The following is a 25,726-nucleotide window of genomic DNA, read 5'->3' on the forward strand; positions in this document are numbered from 1 at the left end:
GTCAATGCAGTCCTCTTCCCTCTACAAGGCTGGAGAGGTAGAGTGGAAGGGAGCTATGAGCATTGGGAAGAAATTTAGTTCTGCAATGAATTCTGATTGACCCAGCCTTCAAAGAAATAGTCTGTAGGCATAGACAGATCTCCTGGGGAGCCATTGGTGTCTGAGCTGCAGCCCTCAGTAGGACCTGTCAGGGACAAGATTCGATATTGGTCTTCTGCCTTCCAGGATAGCACTTTATTGCCCCACCCTACATCTTGAGTGTGTGAAAGATACTACACTTCTAAGCACCATGGTTCCATTTGGCTCATGGAACATGTGTGAACTTCCTGGAGGCTCCTCAGGGTTAATCAATTCCTGTCTTTTCAAATTGGTTCCATGCTGTGTGCAGGTAACATCTCCCTGTTATTTCTAGGGTGGATGGATGCTTAGGGACCTGGAGGGAGCATGCTACAAGAAGTTGAGGATCCCTGAGGAAAGGCTAGAGCAAGAGGACAAGGGATGGGCATGCAGGGCTGAGCCAAGAGCCAGCCAGCCAGAAGACAAGGAAATGTGTTGTCAGCAGACAGCCATGGGCCCTAAATCAGCAACACCAGGGGAGGCCCACTGTCCAGCGAGCTGGTCTGTAGTCAGTTCCCCTCCTCCTCCTGGAATGTGGGCCCGCCTGTTCCTCCTCAGCATTGTTTGCTTTCCTTCTTCGGAAGGCCCTCCATGATCAAGACTCCTCTTTGGCAGTTCTGAAACACCTGGCATGGGGAAGGGGGCCTTTGACGTCAGCAGGGAGTTTGTCTACTCGGGTGTAGCTAATTTCCTTAGTGTGCAGTTTTGTTTCTGAACCTGGGTAGGCCACCTCATACCCCGTCACTGAGCTTGTGTGGAGGGGGGTGAGCAGGGAGGGTGGATATTTGGCCCATCATACTCACAAAGCCAAGCAAAACATGTTTGAATTTGGCCCCCTCCCCAAACTCCAGCCCACCAGACCCCATGGCCTCATGGGACTTGGGAGGGCCAATTTCCCTAATATATAGTGCTCAGAGTCCTTTCTGGAGGCGGGGGTTAGGTCATGCCCTTCTTGCTCTGAGAGGGTCCCGTGGTGAATCCCCAGAACCCTAGTCAGCAGAAGTCAGAAGGAGGAAAGATCTGAAAAATTCCACAGAACCAGAAAGACAGCATCTAGTATTGGGATTGTGCAGAAATTTCCATGGAGATGCTGATGGCAATACTGTTCCCCAATCTGTGCCCTGCCTGGAGGGAGAATTAAGGGAGTTTATTGAATTTGGGAGGTAAATTGGTCCCCTGAGGAGACAACACTTAGATGCTTGCTTTAAAGGCAAATACTGGAGCAAGAAGTCTAATGAGAGGAGTAACTGGCAGGTAGTGTCTGAGGGAGGACAGTGAAGCTACTACTAGACAGGTCTTGGCTCTGCCCCTTTAAAGGGCAAACCAGGTTGGGGAACCATGGTAGCTAAAGCCAGCCTTCCTGGGGGAGTTTAGCAAGTAATCTTTCTTTCACCAGAAAGGCCGGGGAGAGTGTGAGCAAAAAAGCATTTGTCTTTCCTCTCCTTCCTTCTCCATGGTACTCTTCCTCAACTGGAAGACGTGCACTGGGCATAGGGTTAGGGAATGCAAAATAAATTTGCAGAAATTCAGCAAGAGAATGGGCTGGAGGGCATGGAGAAGTGAAGGAGTTCAGGTGTAAGGAGAAGTCCAGTGCCTGGAATTGAGGACCAGAGACACCGCCCAAGGAAAGAAGCTTCTTGCAAAATCCTGATGGTCTAGTTTCCTCCAGCTCTGTGCAGGAAATCAAAAGAAGTCCAGGTAAGAGGTCCTGGGGGAAACAAATGAACTAGGTAGACCCCCTAGGCAAGAGGACCATCTGACTTTTCAAAGAAAGAGATAAAAGAAAGGCTGCTCTTTTTCTGTTCCTTTCTTCTGTTGAGCTATGGTGTCTTTGGAAGCCAATCTTGGGGCAGGAAAGCTTACTAAGAACTCCAGAGAGTTTAGACCCTGGAAGCTTAAAGCTGGAAGAGCTGTTAAATAGTTATAGTTCAAACCCCTCACTTTATACATGGGGAAATCACAGCTTGTCTAGGGACCTGTCAAAGTGATAAAAGAGCCTGGACAAAAGTCCAGGTGTCCTAACTCACAACCCTGAGCTCTTCCTGCTCATCTGGTGATGGAACCAGATAAATCTATCAGCCCTCAAAACCCCTTACCACCCTACCTGCCCACTGGAAGAGCCTTCATATTATTTGTCATCCTTTTCACAACTTGGAAACCCACAGCTCTAACACCAGCATGGTTTCCAGGGCAGCACTGTGTTAAGTTGAGCCATGGGAATGCTAATAAGGTAGATTTGAATACCTTCTTCCCAGGATTCATTACCTGCTGCTTCCTGGGTGGAGGCACCTGGTCCAAGCATCTTGGCCTCTCTCCTCAGGTTCTGTACCCCTTCGGCCAACATGCCAATAGAATTAATCCGTCTCAGTATCCACAAACATCTTAACATCCCAGCTTAACAACCTATCTCCCTGGAGCCCCTCTCTTACATAGCCATCTTAGATTACTGTAGACATATTCTGCATAGCTACAGAGAGTGGATGTTTCTGGAAGACAGATAGCTGTGCCATAAGGAACAACATTTCAGGATATTGACGTGATCTGATGAGAGAAGGGACAACCTTGTAAGGTATTTGGTCTCCTCCGAAAGTGGCACCAAAGGATATGAGCCTTGGTGAACTTGCGGAGGGAAGGCTATTCTGAGAGGTTTAGAAGTGCCTGTGGCCAGGCCTCTGCCTGCTATCAACACCCTGGCCTTGATATATCCCTTCTCTCAAACTTGTACAGCATCTACACCCCCCTTTAAAGTTAAAGGGAAAACATAAGTTTACTCTCAAGTGCCAACTCTGACTAATTGGTTTTGGTTTTCTGGAGCATGGTGTTAGGAATTCGGAGGCTGGATTGAAACTTATTGGGAAAGAGTGCTGTGATCAATTGGCTGTGTTTGCCATCGATAATGAGAGAGAGGTGCGGCAGGGAAGAGGATGTGGGGAAAAGGAGCATGGAATGTTGCCATAAGAGAAGAAGGCGGTGTACAATGGCCTAGATCTTTCCTTGACCTTTCATTGGGTGTCACAAATGTAATGATACACAGGTGTGTGGGGCTTTTTTTTTTTTTTGGTAACTTGTTACCCCTTTTGGGATATGATATAATTCATAATTTTTTAAATAAAAAAGTCACAAGTCCACTGGTATCATTAGGAAGGCTCCAACTGTCTATAAAACACCTACATTACAGGAGTGAAAAATCAAAACCAGGAGGTCAAAATCCTGGCTCCATAACTGACTAGCTGTGTGGCCTCAAGTAAGCCACTTCTCTCTGGGCCTCGGTTTCCTCCTGCCAGTGCCTAGACTCAAAGGTCACTTGATTATCAAGGGTTGATAATTCCAAGTCCTTTCATTGGGCTGGAAAGTCTTCATTGCATACTTTTCATGTGCATTGTAATTATCAATAGAGAACTCCACCATGGCTCTAACTTCAAAAGCTCTAGTCTAGAGTGCCTTCTGCAAATGAAATAGGAATTCAAAGAATGGAATAATCCATATGGCCAAATACTCAAAAGATGGCTTCACGAAGGAAGTGGAACATAAATCTGACCTTGAAGGGTGTATAGTACTTAGGCAAGAAGAAGAAGGAAGCACAGAGGGCCAGCGATAATGCCAGAGTGCCAAGGCAAGGTGTGTGTTGGGAAGGGAAAGGATGAGCTGGGTGACGAAGCTGGCCGTATTGTGGAACATCTGGGAAGCCAGGCAGAGGAGTTTGAGCATTCTACTCCTGACAATGGGGTGCCATGTAGATTGTTATGTAAGAGAGTGACAGAATGATATGGTCTAGCAGTTGAAACACAGAATGGATTGAAAAGGAAGGATTCAAAATCAGGGATATTGACAATATAGACACACAATTCTGAGGGTGTGGGCTGGAGTGGGAGCAGGCGGGGGAGAGTACAACTCTTTCTGGAGGAATGTCAGTCAGGTGTTACTCCCAGTGCAGATGAGGTGCTCTGCCATTTGCACTCTCTTTAACCTCATTTATAAGATTATCATGTGGTATCCGAGGCTAAATGAGGCACAACTCATTTGTGCTTAGTAATGTCTTCTCCACAGAGTGAGCCAAAGACACCAAAACAAAGCAAAACAAAACACAATCTTGGCAAGTCCATTGGCCAGCTGGTGAGCTGTGTCAAAAAGAAGAGAAAGTTTAAAGGATTCACTGTGGGCATGAGGACTCGCTTATCTCAGGATTACAGTGACCCATACCCCACTTCTTAAAAAATAAAAAAATTGGCTAATTAAGAAGTTGGGGCTTCCAAATAATTTATCTCCAAGTGCTGCCATGGACCTGGCCACCATCTTTTCTCTATCCATCTCTCCTACATCTCACCTTCCAGTCCAGATATATTAGGAAGGCTCAGGAAGACTTTTGAGTTTTTCTTGAATTCCCCGAAGGAAAAGGAGCCATTGCTTAAAGAGAAATGGATTCTAGAATACCTAATTAGGACCTTACATACAAAAGCAGAATTGAATTGATAGACCAAAAATAAATCCCTTGTGGGAAGTGAGGTTTAGAGAAATAAATCTGAGACTAGAAGGCAAGAGACGGAATATACCTGTATAATATCTACTCCTGGCTCTGCCAATAGCGGTGTGGTCTCCGGTAAGTCATTCCATTTCTCTAAGCCTCAGTTTCCCCATCTGTAAAATGAGAGGGCTGAACTGGATAACCTCAAAAGCCTGTTCTCATTCTAACATTCAATGCCTCTGAGAGTTTACAGAATGATCTTTGAAGATGTCAACTAAACACAACTTGACAGAAAAAGATAACACATTTACCACTCATAGGTATCCACATCACACACACTAATAAACATGCACACAGAGTAGCCTGGAAATTACCAATCACAGGAAAGCTCAACTCCAACATGGGGAGACATATACCCAAATTGTGGCCAAAGCGTAATCATGTAGAACTTGAAAAAAAATCATATTATACGCAATGTGTCACTTCAAAAAAGCAATTCTGGCTTGGTAGCTAGGAAATTGCCTTGTGATATGTTGGTGTGTCCACAAACAGTAGGTTGGAGGGATAAGAGACCCAAGGAGCTGGAGAGGGATGACAAATGGGTCTTGAGGGTAGGCTCCAGATGCTCCATTTGTTGGACATATGTTGCTCAAGTGATGTATGGACAGCATTGATCCACCTTCAGGAGACGTTAAAACCTGTTCGAAACCTGAGAAAGACAACTTGTAGAAAGTATATAGACGTGGACCTGTTTGAGTAAAGGTTGGCTTTCAGTAAAATAGACTAGATCATTTTTTTGCTTCTGAAAGATGTCATCTACAGTTTGGTTTGGTTTGGTTAGGTTTCCTTCAAAGAAATTGCAGTAAGCTTCAAAATTGTATTTGGCTCGTGGGTTCCTCTACAAAATCTTTTTTACCCCTGATGTTTGAGCAGTCGGCATTTTCTGTAAGTTAGAAGTCAATAGAGTCATGTGTTTTATGAGACACTACTCTCCAGAAAAAGTGTTTTTGAATATATCACTGGGCTCATGACTGTTCTTCCTTCTCTGAGTCAATGGGAGGAAAGCTTGCTGGATTCTTGCCTATTAAAACACAGACGGTGGCAATCCTGGAGGGCAGGGACCGTGCCCCTCAAATGGTCCTGAACGGCCCCCAGTGTGAAGCTACATGCACTGGGACACTTAATAAGGCTTGTTAGAGAAGGAGAGAGCAGTTCCTACATCAGGCGGGCATGCCGAGGGGTTACTCAGCTGCTAAGGTTTGCCCACAGATTATCAAGGGCAGAACATCCCAGCCCCCGTGCCACGGTGCACGCATAGCCTGGCCGAGGGCACAAGCCCCTTGGCCTGCTAAACAGCCAGCTGGGGCCTGGTGGGGCCAGAGTCCCTGGGCCCGGGCCCTCTGGCCATAAATGACACCATGTGTTTACTGCACCATGCCACACGCACAATTTTCTATGTGTGCCATGATGTTAGGGGGGAAAAAGTTGGAAAGAACACAAAAACATGACTTATCATGAACAAAATTTACTCTTGGGCTATAGAACACCCAGCCCCACCCCTTAGCAGCTTAGGGTTTTCTGGCCACACGGAATGAACCTACGTGATATCTTAGTAACCTAACCAAATCACATCAAGCAAGATCTCCATCTTCAACAGCTTACTTTCTTTTCTCTCATTCACTGAGTGCTTCTAGACACTTTTGCAGGATTTCTGGGTATCTGATTGGTTGGTAATAGATGGCCAAGCATTTTATCACCATCTATAAACATCCCGTCTTTTATTTAAGTGATACTGGAAATAATCACCTCTTACTCTACAACTCAGCTGTTACCCTTGTTAACCTATGAAAGACTATCACCTTTATTTCAATATTTATCAAGCATTTAACATTTACAATGAAATATCTTATTTTTTTAAATGTTTCATACCCTGAAATATCCAATGACTATTTGATTCAGAACTTAAAATCAGTAGTATAATGATCCCTCATTAATTTATTCAACAAATATTTCTGAGCACCTACAGTGTACCAGGCTCATGCTAGGTCCTGGGCGTGCCAAGGCAAACCGGTATAATCCAGGCTGTCAAGGACCCCACCACACTGTGAAGGTGACAGACAAGAACACATAACTGACACTTGGCTAGGTAAGAGTCACTGCAAGTGTAAAATGCCAGATGTGCACTGAAATAAGGAGCCATCCTGCCTGGGACAGAGGGGCACGTTCCATAGAGGGAAGTGGCCTCCCCAGGGAGGTACCTGATATGTGAGCACTGCAAAATTATTTTCTAGGGCATTCTACAAGCATCATCTCATCTTCATAACAATATGAGAAAGAAATGGGAGGTATCTCTCTGAGATATCTGTCATCGTTCTATAGGTTGAGTTTGCAAGGTCAGCCTTACAGGGTCTGTGTATTTCTTTCTGGGAACCATGCCTATAAGGGAGGAAACTGTCAATAAAATTACATGACTTGCCATGCAGAAATTAGTGACTTCTGATTCCCAGCCAGTGTTGTTGTTGTTTTCTTTTTCTCCTACCACACCAATGGAACATCTATTTCTAGAACATTTGATAGATGTGTTCATGATATTCCTGAAATTGCCTTTATCCATTTTGAAAGGCCTGAGAATCCGTCCCAAGGGTAGCACTAAATTGCTATCACCTTAGCTTTAAGTATTTTCACAGCCTCAGGAAATGTGTCACTTTATTCTCCAATCTTCTTCGTGGCATCTGTTCCCAACTTTCATTCTCAACTCTTGGCCAGCACATGCTGAGGGGCTACTCTCCTCCCGGGGGGTCTGCAGCCCAGCACTGCAGTATCACCCACGTGACACCCAGAACCAATACTTTGCCGCCTCTTCAACTCACCCCAAATAAGGACAAAAATGTCTTCAAGGGAAAGAAACTTTTAGTTTTTGTTTTTTGTGGCTGGGACATCAACTCTAACAACACATAGTAAGGTGGGCCCTGCCGCACGTTCCTGGGCTCTGAGCAGGCAGGAGAATGTGGGGTGCTAAAAGTGAAGGGCCAGGGCACGAATGGTGGGCCAGGCCTTCTGCAGCCAACTAGACAGCAGGAGCCCTGGGTGCAACTCCTGTGTGCCACGATCAATGAACTGTGTGTCCTGGGAGAGTTGATTTCTCTGGACATGAGAGGTGGAATGTGATCTTGAAGCTCCAAGCAGTTCTGAGTCTATGATACTAAGGTCAAAATACTGCTCTGCCCAGGGGGTGCCCGGGGTAGCACTTGACATATGAGGAACAAGAAGCAGCGGGCCAGCAGAGGCACCCTTCCAGCATGGCAGATGTGCACTAGGGATTGGCGTTACGGGAGAACACTCTGTTTTGTCAGATGATGCAATGATACCCCCTTGGTCCTTGTCCCCCTGGACAAAAACTGTCTGCAAATGTATCCTAGGGCAGGCTGAGATTTCTAGTGTCTCTGAAGCGTAGGGTCAAGGGGGCTTCTCCAGCCTTGGGAGGTATGGCTCAATGCTGACCCACAGAGAGGATGCTGAAACAGGAGCCTCTTCCCCATCTGGAGCCTAGAGGGAAGGGACATAGACACTTCTTTTGCCTTTCAACCTAAGAGTACAGACAAAACCCCTTTCCCTGCTCATACACGTCCCACACTCTCTGGCTTTTGGTCTTGCTATATTCTGAGCTTTGCTCAAGTCCCTTCTGCACGAGCAATGCGATCTACACCGGTTCTTTCAAACTCTAATGTGCACACAAGTCATCTGGGGATCTTGTTAAAAACACAGATTCCAGTTCGGTCCATCTGGGATAGGACCTGACAGTCCACCTCTCTAACAAGCTCCCTTTGACGTCTGTGAAGCTGGTCCAGGAACCAGATTCTGAGCAGCAAAGATGCAGAGAAAAGAATTGGGGGCTGAGAGGCACATGGTTCGCTGCTTGTAGGATGCTTCTGAAATCTTTCTGAGCCTCGATTTTCCATCTTTTGAAGATAACGATGCACAAATGAGTGAACTAAGAAAGTGTGCAAATGTAATAATAGTGTGAATGTTCTCCACTATTCCAGGTAGCCACTAAATCATCTAATTCCAGAGTGCACTGGAACTCCAAACAGAAAGTGTTAAAACTGCATACCTCGGGGACCACCAAATACTCCAATTAATTGACCTAGGTGGGCATAGGCGCATGCATTTTAAGGAGCCACCAAAGTGATCTGATGCTGTCGGTTCTCAGACCACACTTTGAGAAACCCAGTCCCAAGTGATGAGTGCTCTGCTCTCCCCTGTGTGGAAATTTAAGATAACAAGGTATAGCAGAGGGTTTCTTGTAGCTGATCACAGCTTCAGGACTCTTACTTCCCCTTGGATTGGTGCTTGTCAAACTTAATGTGCACAGAAATCACCCAGGGAATCCTGTTGAAACACACATTCTGATTCTGTCAGTGTGGGTGGAACCTGAGATTCTGCATTTCTAACAAGCTCCCAGATGAGGCTGAGGCTGCTGGCCCAGAGACCTTGAGTAGCAAGAACCTAGATCAGTGGTTCTCAGCCCAAGCTGAACATTAGAGCCGTCTTTTAAATGTTACAGGCATTAGAAAATTTTAATTTTTAAAATTGGTCTTGGGTAGGGTTCAAGCATTTTTTAATGCACTCATGTGATTCTAACGTGTAGCCAGCATTGAGGACCCCCACACACACACTCCCTGCCCCAGATGGAGGCCAAGGCAGTGACTGAAGAACAGGAATGGGCAGCCAGCTAGGGTCCACCATGCATGCCAGTCCCAAGTCCGGTTAAGTGGGTCTTAGAGTAGTTCCTTTCCGGTGAAATAAGGCAGCCTGGCTCATCCATCTCTTGACACTGATGGGAGTCTGTGATACGGTTTCTGCAGGAAAAGGGAGTGCAAGTTTTAGCAGGAGAAATAAAGAAGCTGGATGTTTTATGCAGACCCCGATGCAATTGCTACTGCAGCTTCAGACCACACAGCTCTTTCCTTTCCGACTTCCGCCTGTGATTTTTCCCGCACTCTCTGCTTGGCTCTCACAGGGTGCAGGCCAGGGTGGAACACTGACCTGTCTCATTTTGCCCCTGGCCAGGAGGCAGTGGGGAGCAGCCAGCTGCGACGAGCCCAAAGGCTGATGAGGGCTCGGAGGCCATGCTCCCCAAGCCCAGGAGCGTGTTCCACATCGAGTCATCATCCATTCAGAGGAGGAGCAAAGGTGTGCACTTCCTCCCCGTCTCTCTCGGGTCCTTGATTTACTCATGTCTAAAATGGGGACAATGGCAGTACCTACTTCACAGAGTGGTGGGGATACCCATGAAGCTCAGGCTCATTCTTATCACACCTGACCTCTGACCACAGCCACAGGTCCCAGTGTCTAGACTCTCCCTGGGTGGAGGGAGACTGGAGCCAGGACAGGCCATGGGCTGTGTAGGTCTAGGCCAGCAGGTCTCAAACTTGGCAGCACATTGGAATCACCTGCATCCCATTCCTGGAGACTCTAATCTAATTCTTCTGGGAAGAAACCTGGGTGGGCATAAGGACCTTTAAAACTCTCCATGAAATTCTAATTTGCTTCCAAGTCACAAACCACTGGTCTTGGAGGCAGAGATGAGAAGTTCCCACCTACAGCAGAGGTGGACATGTCAAGACCAAGGGGACAGTTGGAGAGCCATGGAGAGGAGGGGACTCCCAAAGGCCAAGAAGGGAGTTGAGAAGGCAGCCAAAGCTGAGCAGGTGGGGAAGCCAGAAACTTGCTTGGATTTGGAAGCTGAGCACATCCTGTGGCAAACAGGGAGGAGCCGGGGCAGGGGTCTCCCCAACCAGCTGCAAGGCTGGAGCAGCCTCGTGAAAAGCCAGGGCAGAGGAGCAATCTAATTCTGCCCTCAGACTCCAGAGAGGAGAGCCAACTTGCCCAGAGTCACACAGCTGGCAGTGGGCACTGCAGGGGATAAAACTGATCCCCGAGTTAGTGTCCTTTTTACAACAGCACTTGCTTCCCTGAAGACGCATTAGTGACTTGATTCCTTCAGTTCCTCTGAGCCTCGTCATTTCGTACCAAAAGCAGTCAACCCGGTGAAACGGGCCTCATGCAAGGTGGAGATAACTCAAGGGCAAATCTAGTCCTGGAGTTTGTCTTTGACAGAGGCCCCTGGGCGTGGTGAGGAAGAGAGCATGATTTGCCTCAAAAGGTTAACAGTCTCCTCCAAACATGCTCTTATGACAGTGATTGGGGGCTGGGATGGGGGAGGGCAGAGTAGAGAGCCCCATGCAAAGGAGCCTGGTGTGGAGGTTAGTTGGAATTGCTGAAGAGCTGGCAGGCAGAGAGGAGCTTCAGACATAGGCACCCGGTCTATCAGGATATCACACACCAGCCTCGAACTCTAGAGGAATCGTCTTTGCTTCCTAGTCTTCCTTTCAAAGCTTCCAAAATGTATTTGTTCTCCTGCATAGTGTAACTTCCCAACCACAGTGGCGCTTGCAGTCCATGCTTCTTCAAAAGCGGGAACACAGTGCCTTTGATGCATCCTTTCCAGTGCTTATGTACCATAAAATGCATGAATGCAAACTGGGAACGGCCAATTCAGGCTGAACCTTCAGGACTTCAGCACCAGCCTGACATTCTCACATTGACCACAAGAGGGAACCAGAGCATCAAGACCGAAACCTCCAAGGGCTCTCACTTTTACGTTGCATAAAACTGTACTGAAATTGTTCACCTTTAAAAGTAAACTATCCGGTAATAATGAAAAATATGTTTAGAGCCACGTTACAATAGTTTTTTAGAATTACAAAAACATGCCAAAATCTGTCTTAAGTAACGACACGGATATCACTTGTCTTACTCCAACCAGGGGCTGCTACTAAAATACCTAACATTCAAGAGACAAACATCCAAAAAAGAGACCAAAGCAGCCTGAAATCATCCAGATGGAAAGAGTCATAGTCAAACGCAAACAGGCCTTGCCCAGCTCAGTCGCTTAATACTTTACAAGCAGTAGGGTCCAAGCTCTTTTCTTTGCATACCTACCAGTTCTCTGAGAACTTGGAGAAAGAACCTTGAATTCAGGGATCATGGACAAGTCACTGCTTCCTCATCTGAAAAATATAGGGGTTGGGCTAAATCAGAGCTTCTTACCTCAGGTCAGTCAAGTTTCTGAACTCTCTAAGTTCTTGTAAAATGTCCTGTTTACATGAGGATGTGCACTTTTTTCCCCAAAGAGAGAGCCCAAATGGATTTGTGATGAGTAAAAGAAAAAGAGAGCCTTCAAGCCACAGGATGCCATGGTTCTGTGCTTCCTCAAGTGGAAAAGGAAATACTGAATATTCCAACAATAGCCTTGCAAGAAATTTGCTGCTAAGGTGCCCAGGTAGAGGTGTCCTCATTGATGATGTTCTTTTCTTCCACCTCCAGTGTTTGAAAAAGACAAGCACCAGGAGAGACAAACCAAAGACCCTTTTCCCTGTCAGTACCAGAAGCCCACGTTGGAGCTGCTGGTGAGTACTGAGCGGCCCAAAGCAGGGCAGCGCCCCCGAGTCATGAAGCCCGAGCAGATTAGAAGCTGAGTCTGGAAAAGACATCCACTGATTTAGGCAAACTCTTCTTGAATTCATACTTCCAGAAACAGAATTACGTGGGATAAAAATGTCCATTTTTCACAGTTAACTTTATAAAGTTTCATTTTCCTTTTATTTGAACTATTTATTATCTGTCTTCCTCTGAATCCCACATTCAAGCATTTAGGAGATGCGCTTATTTTCAAAAACAGAATCTTTGCATGTTTAATTTTATGCACAGATAAATTTTAAACACTAGACATGCTGGGGAGGGGGGGGTAATTTCTTCAGAAACGAGTGTGGTACAGTGGAAGTAATGGTTTGAAAAAAGAATCCAAAGATCTGTGGTTAAATCTCAATTCTACTATTTGACCTTGACCTTTGCAAATGAGACCCTCTCCATCCTTGCCTGAGCTTTCATCTGCAGGATGAGGATAAAGATATTGCCTTGTTTACTGCAAGGTTGTTGCCCAAATTAAATGAGGTAACATGTCCAACTAAAGATATTGTAGTCATTAGAAACACAGAGATGAGTAAATAGCAATTTCACTAAATACCAAATGAAAATCTTAGCTTGGTCCCTGAGCGAGCACAAACGTCACTTCTCAGTGTGAGAAGCACAGAATGTGGGAGGTTCTTGCCTGTCTCTTGTCCCGGGACAGGATCTGGACACCATGGAGGAGAGCTCTGAAATAAAGGTGGAAACGGACACTTCCAAGACCTCCTGGATTCGGAGTTCCATGGTTGCGAGTGGGAAAAGGATCAGCAAAGCCTTCAGTTACATCACAGGAGAGATGAAGGAGTGCGGAGAAGGACTTAAAGGTAGAGGTCCCGTGAGAGCAGCCCCTGACCCCCTAGAAAGGTCACATCCCATTGTCCCTCAGGAAACACATTGCCAGAGTTCTCTGCAGACCAGACTGAATTCTGCTTCAATGGTCTTTCAAAGATAGGAGTTTCGCTGTTAAGACAGACATACAGTCTCTTGGGATGTAAATATGATATGTGTAAGTGTGTGGGCTCTCGTTTCTGAACGTAACAGTTTGCTTTCTCAAAAATCCATCAGAGCGTTGCAGTCAGGCATTTTAGCCCTGGAATTCTAGAGCCAGTGTTCTAGAAAAGAATGCCTGCCTGTGAATGGCTTGTGGGAGAACTGAGTCTACTATTCCGGGAAATTCTCTTTAGCAATCTCTCCAGAGCTCAGGTCATGGGTGTGAATGCCCTCTACACAGCAAGAGGGTTTTCTTTCTGGATCCACCTTCTAGAAAATTCACGCCACTCTCATGAGGGCACAGACAGCTCAGGTTTGAAAAACAACCTAAAGACCACAACGAGCTGGCAATGGATCTGAAGAGTTTTCTGGGCAGTCAAATGCCCTCTCAGTTCTTGGTTTACCCTCTTCTGTGGCAGGTGGCAGCAGGGGGCTGGCTTCCTGCAAAACCACCTCGGATGTGGACATTCCCTCACACCTCAGGCCGGCCCACAGGGGCATCACCTGGGGCCATTGCCCCTGAGCACTGACTGACTCCCTGCCCCCGCTCCCTTTCAGACAAATCCCCAGTGTTCCAGTTCCTCGACTGGGTCCTCCGGGGCACATCCCAGGTGATGTTTGTGAACAACCCCCTCAGCGGCATCCTCATCGTCCTCGGCCTCTTCATCCAGAACCCCTGGTGGGCCATCTCGGGCTGCTTGGGCACTGTTGTGTCCACTTTGACAGCCCTCATCCTGAGTCAGGACAAGTAAGTGCCAGGAGACCCAGCGTCTGAGTGTGAGGCCAGAGGTCACTCCCTGTGAGGACCCATCGCCACCTTCCCAATCCTCTCCCTGCTTGGCTCCCACCTCAGAAACTCCTCCAAATAAGGACACATAACTAAAAGCAACCATTCCCTAATTATTTTGTAATAGCTCCATATTGTCTCCGGGAATATGACAGGTTGACGTCTTTGCTCCCCATGCCCAGAGGGGCCATCTGTTTGAAGGTGTGTGTAGTCAGGACCCTGTTGAGAAAAGTCTGACTCAGAAGGAAAATCAAGAAGGCAGCGCCCCTGCATTAGGCCAAGGGGAAGCCCCCACTTCACCAGCCCACCCGCCTCTCCCCCCAGGTCAGCCATCGCGGCAGGACTTCATGGCTACAACGGGGTGCTGGTGGGGCTGCTGATGGCTGTGTTCTCAGACAAAGGCGACTATTACTGGTGGCTTTTGCTCCCCGTCATCATTATGTCCATGTCGTGGTAAGTTTGCTTCTGAGGCTGTGGGTGCAGATCAAGGGCTGCCAATCTTTCTATCCCAGCTCCATGGCTGTCTGTCTAAACTCGAATTTAAGGGGGCATTTACTTAGCTTGCACAACAGAAATATCCACTGGAAATAATTACTCAGGTTATACAGTGACAGCACCATGCCAGGTGATATATATACTGTATCTCGTTACCTACCATCCTTGACTCTTCATTTTTAACATCTGAAAGGGTTTCTGGTCCTACCCTGCTGGAGCACAGGGACAGACATGGAGGCCCACATAGGTTAAGAGCCACACCACGGGGTCATATGGGTTTCTGGAAATCTCATTCCTCCTGCCCCCCGGTCCCAGCTTTTCCTTGTCCTTGGGACCCCTGACCAGACCAGGACAACCTCCCAGTGTAGGCTGAAGGCCCAGCCACCGGGCAGAGCCCTCAGCGTGCCAGGGCCCCGCTCCTCCCTCACCTCCAGACATTGTGGGGCGCCCTGGCCGTGAGGCTCGGGGCTCTCGGCTTGCTCAACAAACACTTGTTGAATGAATGGATGTGACTCCCTCCCCATCACTCCCCCAACCCGTCCTCTCTCCTCATGCCTGGGGATGAAGCTATATGACTCTTCAAGGGAGTTCTGACTCCCTGCCTTACAACTCCCCCCAGAAAGCCCGCCTTCTGAAGTTCTGAGCCTGGGCATTGACCCTGTCGCCATGCTGGGCACAGGCGGGAGAGCCAGAGAAAGACCTGCTCAGGCCAGGCAGGCTCGGAGAGGGTGCCCGGTGGGCCACTTTTCCCCAGGAGGGTACAGGGAACCCCCTGTTCCCACTCAGTCTAGTGTCAGGGCCAGGGGGCTCTTAAACAACATCTCTGTGCTTCTGCCTCAGCCCCATCCTCTCCAGTGCCCTGGGCACCATCTTCAGCAAGTGGGACCTCCCGGTCTTCACACTGCCCTTCAACATCGCTGTGACCCTATACCTGGCGGCCACAGGCCACTACAACCTCTTCTTCCCCACGACACTGCTGCAGCCTGCATCCTCCGTGCCCAACATCACCTGGTCGGAGGTCCAGGTGCCCTTGGTAGGTATCATGGAAGGTGGAAGGGCAGCGTCTGTCCAAACTCCATGTTTTAAGGTGGCATTTATTTATTTTGCACATCAGAAACACCCAAGAGTAATAACTACTAACTATTATATAGTGCAAGGAACTCTATGCACAGCACCACGTGAACCACCATCCTTTTCTCTTTCTAAGAGCTAAAAGGGCCATTTCTGGTCCCCTCATCATAGCACAGAGGAAGAAACCGAGGCCAGGTTGAGAAATGTTCCTGAGGTCACAGAGCCATCAGCGGAGAGCAAAATTAAGCCTAAAACTCCAGCTTCCTGACTTCTAACCTGGGTTCTTTCTCTTTTCCTTCTTTTTTTAAAGTCTTTTTGATGCTTTCTTCCAGTTTCAATCCAGTTTATGCTGTGTATTTTCTTTCATTCAGTCTCACTAAAGCATTAAAGACACACACATCACACTACCATCTCCTGGCTTGAGAAGTCTCTGCTCCAACCTCCATAGCTTTCCATTCCCCTGGCTGAGGCATGCTCACACTTTAAAGCACAGGTGTTCCTCCATTAAGAAATACATATATGACAGAGCTTTTAAAGTTTTTTACAAGTATTCTGTATAGAATGCTGGCCTCTGGAAATCTGCCAAGATACTTAATAAGAAGCTAGACTAAAAGCATTAAACCGGCATGGAGAAACGTGCCCATTAGCTGTCTTATCTAAGGGGACACGTTCTCTCTGAGGCCCTCCTCCTTTCCGTTACACTGAACGACCCCACGGGCCTCACTCTGAAACTTCATTATCGACGATTCATCATCTAACCACAAAGCCACTTGGGCTTATTGAAGGAACTTTCAGAAATAATGATGCCCGGTTTCTCTCAGCATTGCGTAGTATGCAACAGCATGGCAGAGTAGAAAGAGGCCTGCATTTGACTAAGAAGCATTACTATTTAGGAAGAGAAATATTGGCGTTAGCCCCTTCCTTGTTGATTTATGTGTGTGTGTGAGGACCTGGAAGAGCCAGAGGCAAGAAGAGGGGCCGCATTGGCAGTTCAGCTCCTTAGGGCTCCCTTTCACGGTATTTATCCAATCAATATCTTTCAAAGGCAAAATTGCTCTAATTGGTACACTATGGGGAGATGATATTAGAAAAGGCAAGTTTAAGATGTTTTGCATTCTCCATGCTACATTTTCCATTGAAAAGTTATCTAGGAATTTTGTAGAAATTAAAAAAAAATTGGAGAATCCTGTACAAATATTTCAGCACCCAGAGTTTCAGGAAAGAAAAATTCAATTTCTGGTGGTTGTCCTTTAAGAAATAATTTTCTGGCTAATTGAATGGATTATGGTAATGATTAATAAGTTTTGTCTTTTTGACCATCGTAATTAGAGCTTTAAGTTTGGGGGAAACAGGTGGTAACTGTCAGAGAGAGGGTCAAAAAATCTCAACAATTTTGAGTCTCCGTGTGTTCCTCTGCCGTTGTGGTCACTGAAGGGCCCCCCTTGGAGGACGGGGCCAGCAGGGGACTAACTTACTGAGCACCACTGCCTCTATATAAAACTCACTCGCTGGGGTTGGCCCAGTGGTGTAGTGGTTGGGTTCGCGTGATCCGCTTTGGCGGCCCAGGGTTCACAGGTTCGGATCCTGGGCATGGACCTACACACCATTCATCATGCCATGCTGTGGCAGCGTCCCACATGCAAAAATGGAGGAAGATTGGCGCAGATGTTAGCTCAGTGACAATCTTCCTCAAGCAAAAAGAGGAAGATTGGCAATAGATGTTGGCTCAGGGCCAATCTCCCTCACCGGAAAAAAAAAAAAAAAAAACTCACTCACCTGTCCTATCTTTCCCCCACATGGTGACACCAGAGTGCCCATCCTGTTCTCTGTCCTGGGGTCACAAGAGACTGAGCCCAGAGGGTTAGCCCACTAGACCCACCCACCAGCTTCTATAGGGTCCTCCTGGCCCGCACACTCTCACCACAGCGTGAGGGCCCTTGAGCTCCAGGATCTCCTTCCCTTGACACCCTCAGGGAACCGAGTCCTCTCAGAGGATGTGGGCTGAGAGGAGAACTGCCTTATCCTAATATATGCACACACTGGCCCCAGGACTCTGCTTCTCCTCAGCTCTCTGCCCAAAGGGTGAGACGACCCCAGTGCATCCCAGGACCACCCAGAGCTGCCTCCCTGGAGCAGTTTCCTAGCTCAAGGGCCTCTGGCCAGGCTTCCAAACCACAGGGCCCAACCCCAGTCACGGGGGAAGCCTGCACGCGCAGGATCCTTTTCCCAAACTCCAGAGCACGCGTGCAAGTGCCCACAGGACATTGGACCCTGGCTCCTCACCGCCTTCTTCTCTCATGGTCAGGCCGCTGCTCCTGAGATGCATGGAGGCCTGGCTCAGGCCGTGCTCATCCATCAGTCACCATTTGCTGGGTTTATCCACCAAAAGGCAGATGTGATGATGACACCACCTTTTCAGGGGCTTTTCTGCAGATTCTAGTTCAATTGCTCAACCAGACCGGACTCACATGACCACAGCCCAGACACGTTGTTCTTGCAAATGCAAAGGACCATGCCTCCATCTGATATTTAGCCTCCCAGTTATCTTTTCAGCCTTTCAAAAGATGTTACAAGAACGTTTTCAAAGCCCAACTTTGGTCAGACATCTATTACTTTCCTAACGAATAACACCCTCATTTGAAGAGTTTTCAGTTTCTCTTCACTGGGGGTTTCGTGCCTCACATTCACGCTTCCAATAAAGGAAACTTAACAGCCCAAGCCCTTAGGGTTCTAAGAACTCAAGATTAAAACAATAAAGCTTGTCTACCTTTTAGAGTCAACTTATTTGAATAAAAATATCTTGGAAACCGGTAGCAAAATGTTAGCGTGGACCGGTTGGCACCACATCGTTTCCAGTCAAGGTTCAAGTTGTCTCTCTTGCCTTTATAATCACGTGTGATCCTGTTGTACCTACAGCTTTTGCGAGCCATCCCTGTTGGAATCGGCCAAGTGTATGGCTGCGATAACCCCTGGACTGGAGGCATTTTCCTCTTAGCTTTGCTCATATCTTCACCTCTTATTTGCTTGCACGCTGCAGTCGGATCCACCATAGGGATGTTAGCAGGTTAGTGTCATCACTGCTCCCTTATTAATGAGCCGTAAGGATGTTAGTGCCTGGGGCCAGCTCCAAAGAAAATATCGTCCTGTGTCTTCAATGCTCCACCTGCTTATTCCTGTAAACTTTCCCTCCTTCCCTTGTACCGTGTTTTTCCATTTTTGATGCCAGTGCCCTCAGGCTCCCCTGAGCAAAAGCAGTCCTGAAGACAGGCTTTGATATTAGTCATTTACACTTTAGTATAAATTTAAAGTTGAGGAGGGGTTTCTTCTATGCATGTTTGTATTTTGAGTCTCATCTCTAATCGTGATAAGAAGGATTTGGTCTCCATTAGAGAACATTAAGATATCCATGAAGAAGGAGAGGTCCTCCTTATCTAACAGGGGAAAGACCTTCCCTGGACCGTTTAAATCAGACTTCAGATACCTTACTCAAAGGGTCTCTTCTACCCATAACAGCTTAGCCCCTAACATTCATGTGGCTCTGTGGCCATTTGATTCCTTCAGGTGTTTTTTCACTGAATTGAATCAGAAGTGCTCTAGTATAAACACCTAACAGGGTAACTAGTCTGGGCTTTGAGGACCGGGGCGGGTTTCAGCGCTGACGCCTGCCTCTCTCGCAGCGCTCGCTATCGCCACGCCTTTCGACTCCATCTACTTCGGCCTGTGCGGCTTCAACAGCACGCTGGCCTGCATCGCCATCGGAGGCATGTACTACGTCATCACCTGGCAGACGCACCTCCTCGCCATCGCCTGCGGTAGGTGCTGCCCGCGGAATTCTCGTCCTGCCTCGGGTGATGCCGGTGTCTGTCCCCGCAAGGACAACCATCCTGAGAAAATTCTGCTGATCCTCCAAAGACAAATATGAGGAATTGCTTGCTTTATAAAAGGGCTTTTATTTAAAACTGTTCTGAATGGTTGTTTAGTGATTAGTACATTAAAAACCATTTTTAAGTGTTCGGCCACATGAAACAGATCTTTTAGATGGTGGTTGGTTGGTGTTCGTGGGCTGTCTCTGTGATTGCTAATTTCCCCGTGATTGAAACTAACTGGTAGAGTAACCCTCATGCAAATTGATCTTTATATCTGGAATTGGGCGATTTACATCAGATGTCCCAATTAACCTTAAGCACCCAGACATTGACCATAGGCCCTTCAAATAGTACTTACGTTGAAGGAATGCTGAGAGATGCTGGGACTACCACCAGCTGTGCGCTCAGTAACTCTCTAATAAAAGCTTGCAGTTGTTAATATGCTGGGGACAGTCAGGCTGCTTTCAGTTGAGAAATTGAGGGTTCAGAAGCAAAGCCCACTTACACTGGCCCGTTTTCACAGAACCTCCAGGCTGCACTTGGCTCTTCCCAGGGGCCAGCCTGATCAGTGCCTTCCGCACGCAGAGCCTAGAAGACCAGGCAGTAGGCATCTTTGGTCTTCCTCAAGCATACAGAACATTGCTCCTCCCTGGAAACTCATATTATGTTAATAAGTTGTGATGAAATATTCCAGCGGGGGGTCTGGGATTCACTTGCCTTGGCTGTATAGTAAAATTTTCATTTATGGTTTATGCTGCTAAATGTTCCTTTGCTAGAATGCAAGGTGGTGGGACCCAAGAGAACTGTTACCACTCGATTCTGGCCCTTTTTAACTGAGTTCATCTGCTGCCTTAGCTGTGCCGGCATTTGCATGGAATGTCACACTTTCCAAAACTGCCAAGCAATGGAAACATATTTCAATTTTTTTTTAAATCTAAGAGATAGCGTTTCTGGCATAAAATCTCTGGGGAGAGAAGTTGTAGATGAAGATTGAGATGCTGTTAGTCACTGGGCTGTTTCTTGGTTCTTTTTCCAGCACTGTTTGCAGCCTACCTGGGTGCTGCCCTGGCCAACATGCTATCTGTGGTGAGTCAACATGGGCTAAGAACATTCCACAGCACCCTTCCTGGTGTTCTCTCAGCTCCCCGAAGCCGACACATACCCCTCCTCCAGGAAGCCTTCCCCGATTCACCCCTCTTGTCTCAAATCACACTTCTCACCTCAGCACCCACTAGACTGAAGGAGCTGGGACTCAAACATTTAAATGTCAACTGTTGGTCAATCAAATCTCATTCTCAGTGGGCAAATGGCGCTCCTCATAGAAAGACAATTTGAAGAGCATTACCTTGTAAATCAAACTCCTGTCAACTGTATCATCCTCTAGAACTAGTTTTAAGTCTTTATTATTTACTATTTTTTGTATGTTTATAGATTGTCTGCCCAACAAGCTTGTGGGCAGGTGTACATCTTCGTTTGTCCCATAGCAAGTAGCACAGAGTCAGGAGTCACGAGGGAAGGCTCCAGGGAAGACAGGGAGCTAAGCCCCAGCTGTGCCAGAGGGAAGCCAGAGCTGGCGGCTGTGGGCATGTGCAGTAGTCGGAGAACTCCTTCTTTGTCTGAGCCCCAGTGTGGGGTGGGTTGTAAGGTCGGAAGGAGCTGTATGGCCACTCCCAGCCCCCCACATACACTGAGAGGGGCCCAGGCCCCAGCAAAGAGCACTCAGGGCTCAGCCTGCAGCCCATGCCTCCCCTTGGAGATGGGTTCAAGGGCACATCTCATACTCACATAGGCAGCCAGGAAAAGTCCCGCTGGTCTGGCAGGTGCGGATGGAGTCGGGCCTTCAACTCACCGCAGTCTAAATCCCTCCTTCACTCCTAGTGAAATTGAACAGTTTAGACTTAGCGTAGGAAGGAATTTTCTAAGCAATAGAATTGGCATCCCCTGATGCCATCAGGTGTCCCCCGATGGACCAAGTCGCTCCTCTGGGCCCCATCACATTTTGCACGTGCATCTGCTGCAACACTTATCATACAATATTGTAATGAGTCTAGGACACGTCGGTCCTCTTCCACCTTCAGCCCACCTTCAGAACAGGGGCCCAGTTGTATTCTTATCTTTATCTCTAGTACCTATTACAGCATCCAGCACATAGGAGGTGCTCAAGAAATGCTAAATGAATGAAACCCTAAGGCAATGAGCACCCCCTCCCCTACCATGGGGAATATTAGAGCTGGGGCTGAACAGCCCCATCAGAAGCACTGCCAGGAGACAAGAGTATGCAGCATGGCTGCTGTGGCTCCTGTCTGCCCTGGGCTTTCCCATCTCTTCTTGCACCCATCCTCTCACCCAGTCATCCAGCCGATCAATACGTGTCGCGTGCCTTCCTTCGACAAGGTCCTGGAAGGGCTATGAAACAGGAGGCTTTGGTTCCTGATCACAGGCATTCACAGGGTGACCGGCCCTTTCCTCTGTGCACAGAGAAGTTACAGGTTATACCACTCAAGTTACACATTTTTCAAACCAAATTAAGTTTGCTTTCTGTGTGCCTACTATGTTTAAGACACTGTGCTGGCCACTCTCAGGGAGACGAAAAGTACAGGCTCTTAACTCACTCTGAAGGAATTTCCAATCTCCTTGAGGAACAGGATATAAAAATGTTGACTGATGCCTGTGAGACCATCCCAGCTGTCCACAGAAGACAGCACTTAGGGGCTGCACTCTTTCGCTTTCTGACTGGCACACGTGTGTGCAGCCCCATGTCTTCAACAATGCCACCCTCTACTTGACGATGATGACCACGTACTGAGGACCATTGACTGAGCACTCAGCACTCAGTAGGCACTAGCCACTAACTCTCTGAGTAGGTATTACTATCCCTGTTTTGCTGTTAAGGAAATAGATCTCAGAAAGATGGAACAACTACAACAAGGGGATCAGAGCTGAGACTGGGAACTGGGTCTGTGGAACTCCAGAGCCACATCTGTTCCACTACAGGACTGGAAAGGGATATTTCCCGAATCACCTTGTTTGGTCTTAGCAGGGCTTTGGAGAGTCTCACTGAGTGGAATTCATCATTCATGTGTATTCCTTACAGCACAGTTCTGATGCTAGTCTGTCACTGTTCTTCCCCACGTCCCGTCCCACCCAACAGTGCCATTGTGAAGGCACATGACTGGCATCGTTGCCTCCATGGTATTACCTGAGATTTTTACTACTTATAATAAAATGATGTTTGGTGGTGAGGGGGCATGACTGATTCTGCCTGGGAGCTGAATTTGCAGGCTCTTTGCTAACAAGCTATCCACTTATCTCAAATGAAGAGTGTAGAGGGGTATTAAAAAAAACCCCAGGGCATCTTAAGGAATAAAAAACAGGGCAACAACATGAGAAAAGGAGCTGGGAATGGGGAAGCTCTTGAGAAGAGAGGTAGCCACTCTCCACCTCCAGCTCCATGGGTCTAGGATTCACATCTCCGCCTCTCTCCAGACGTCTGCTCTATTTCCCTGCGACCCTCTGTGACGGGTTCCTTCTGCTGCACACAGCCACCAAATGGCCAGCCAGCGCTCATTGGCTCTCTAGTCCTTTCAAATCAAGAGCCTCTGGCTGCAGTCTTTGCACCTCTGAGTTCAAATTCTCCAGAGATGGATTCTATTCCTGGGTCATCTCCCTATGGGAAGCTGCATTTGAGTCAGGGGCCTCACTCTAGTCCAGTCAGCTGTGACTGAAGGAAAAAAGGGAACTTGAACTACAAAATGGCTGGCAAAGCCATCCCTTTAATAGGAGCTATGGGAGACGGCAGGGAATGGCCATAGTTCCTAGAGCTGGAGGTGAAGCCTGGCCAGACACCCCAAGAAAAAACATGTCTCCTACATAAAGGGATATTATAATAGGGTTCCAATGGCTGCATTTGAAGATTGTGTGTTCACCCATTACAATGCATGCTGATAACGCTGGCAAGATTTTATTTACATTGGTCATGAATTCAGTGTTATTCCTACCAATGCCCGCAAAGAGCCCCCTCCTCTCTCCAGGGCTGATAAAAGAGCCAATGAAACAGGCACAAGCATCTGGTGACCAAGGCTTCTCTTGTGTTCTCCCTTCCCCCCAGTTTGGACTACCACCCTGCACCTGGCCCTTCTGCCTCTCAGCACTCACCTTCCTGCTCCTGACAACCAACAACTCCGCCATGTACAAGCTTCCACTCAGCAAAGTCACCTACCCAGAAGCCAACCGAACCTACTACCTGTCCCAGGAGAAAAACAGAAGACCATCGACCATAGCGAAGTACCAGGCCTACGATGTCTCCTAAGTTGCCCTTTCCAAAATATGTCACTGTAAACTCAGCCTTCAATAGGTTATCCAGGTCACCAGGCTGAAGGCCACTTAACCTCTCCTTCTATCTATTCTGTGATTCTCCCTCTAAACAAGCTTACACCCTAGTTACTCCCACGCACAGGGAAATTTGTGTGTAGTCACCACTTAGGAACCTCTCTGTTCTAAGATACACAATACTTGTCAAAGATAGGCTTAGTTGAGACTTGATACCTATAGCTCACTCCATAAGAGCTCCCTTTGCGGGAAACTTGCCCCCTTCTGCAAACTAAGCCACATCCCTAGAGAGAACCCACCAAAGAGGGGAGAGAGATTGCTGACATGGTCATGCAACTCAGTCATTTAATGTAGCAATGCCCAGCATCCTGAAATGTGCATTAGCTTGAAAAGCAACAGGCTGGTCTGCCCCAGCTCTGCCAATAATGAATTCCCACCACTCAGTTGAGTCCGTCCCTGCTCCCAGCCTCAATTCGTTATTGGTTTCACGACGGGGAGGGACTCTGTGGTCCCTTCTACCTCAGAAGTGCTGATTCTTCGCTCTTTCCTGGAAACTGACAAAATCAGCATGGCCAACAAGTAACTACTCTGAGTTAAGTAAAAGATGGAAAGGTTACCTGAAGAAGAGGCAGGACAATTTTAATGTTCTATGGAGATTGATTCTGGAATCATGAGAAGATGTTCTCCAGACTTGGGGTTAGAAGCCTAAATTCACTGGAAATGCCACATGCCTTCTTTTACATAACAGAAATATCTCTGGAAATGTCATAAGATGACAAATGATCTTTTTCAACATTCAAATCGTATTTTAAACAAATGTATCTGCTTTTGTAGTATTCATAAACGTACTCTCATTAAACAGTTAAGTTTGCAAGTTGGTGTCAGGGTTTTCTTAAAATGGGGCTCACCTGCATTGTTCACACATGGCCCACTGGAGGGGTTTTCCACAGCCAAGCTTGTGTCTGAAAAGAGATGTGCATGGGTTAAAAATTATCAGAAGAGGGTTTGATTTGCTGACGACGGGAATAATACAGAAATAACCAGGGTCGTTGTTTTCTGTTTGAGTTGAAATGCAGGCTGTCGACAACCCATCTCACTTTTTAGGGGATAGTCTTGCACCCCAAAATTACAAATCCAGTCTGTCTTGAATGGCCAATAACTCTTATTATTTGGTTACTCTGGTTATAGCATTGAGCTCCTAAACCACAGGACCCCTTTGTGGGAAGCCACGTGGCTCAGCCTTCCCACCCTTACCCCAGAGGAGGGCGAATGAACCTCTTACAGAGCCTTGATGGGGCCCATCCCCTCTCACACTCTTCCAGTTTAGCCTGACGGGGTGAGGACAGGAGACAGGGGAAGGAGGACAGACCCTCTATAAACACAGCTTCAAGGAAAGAATTCTATTGGACCAAAATCCATCATTTAGAAAAAGTTAGTGTCTGCTTTTATCTTTTCCTTTCTCTGTCTGGCCTGAGATCCTAGCCATCCTCTGCCAGCCCCAGAGCCTTGGGCTGCTCTCTCTCTCCCAGATCCAGGTCATATCTAGCCAATTATGACTTCTCCAGGAAAATGAACACTTCTCGCTGGAAACAAATCCCCCCCATCAGAAAGGGAACGAGTCACACTCCAGAGGCTACCTCTGAGTTTGTGATCACACCTGGAGGCCAAGAAGGTCTCAGGCTGTATTTTAATGACCATGGAGTTAAGGGTCTCTGAAGATTAAGCATCCAGGAGTTTCACCAGAAAGCTGTTTATGCTCACAGCTCACTCAGCTGCCCCAGAACCTCTAAGTGATGACATAGAACTATTAAAATACCGCTTTTCGTGCATTTTCCACCGAAGTGTTATAATCTGGTTTTATTAAGAGCAGGAAACCCTCTACGGACATGCCGTTCTGATTATTGACCATTAACAAATCCCTTCAGCTGTTCTAAGTATTTCAATATCCTCACCTGTAAAGCAAATTGAGTTGGCGCAGGACACCAAGCAAGGAGGAAATAGATGGGATAAAAGAATTTGACTTATGAAAATGTACAATGTCCATAGGATTTCAAAGTAGTCAGTCTACTCCAGCACTTC

The 25,726-nt window shown here is 47.3% G+C and overlaps 1 protein-coding gene across 1 annotated transcript in view; it reads left to right on the plus strand.

Annotated features, from left to right (window-relative positions):
- The window catches only part of LOC103544320 (urea transporter 2), a 193,556-nt gene extending 169,185 nt beyond the window's left edge, over window positions 1-24,371 (plus strand). The window contains exons 10-19 of the mRNA XM_070627584.1: window positions 9,650-9,772; window positions 11,969-12,051; window positions 12,774-12,933; window positions 13,658-13,847; window positions 14,211-14,339; window positions 15,222-15,414; window positions 18,369-18,516; window positions 19,130-19,264; window positions 20,355-20,404; window positions 23,427-24,371. Of these exons, the coding sequence (XP_070483685.1) occupies window positions 9,650-9,772; window positions 11,969-12,051; window positions 12,774-12,933; window positions 13,658-13,847; window positions 14,211-14,339; window positions 15,222-15,414; window positions 18,369-18,516; window positions 19,130-19,264; window positions 20,355-20,404; window positions 23,427-23,627 (1,412 nt within the window). The 3' untranslated portion in view covers window positions 23,628-24,371. The remainder of the gene's footprint in view (window positions 1-9,649; window positions 9,773-11,968; window positions 12,052-12,773; window positions 12,934-13,657; window positions 13,848-14,210; window positions 14,340-15,221; window positions 15,415-18,368; window positions 18,517-19,129; window positions 19,265-20,354; window positions 20,405-23,426) is intronic.
- The last annotated feature ends 1,355 nt before the right edge of the window (window positions 24,372-25,726 follow it).

The sequence above is a fragment of the Equus przewalskii genome, chromosome 7, assembly GCF_037783145.1.
Source record: "Equus przewalskii isolate Varuska chromosome 7, EquPr2, whole genome shotgun sequence".
NCBI classification, from domain to species: domain Eukaryota; kingdom Metazoa; phylum Chordata; class Mammalia; order Perissodactyla; family Equidae; genus Equus; species Equus przewalskii.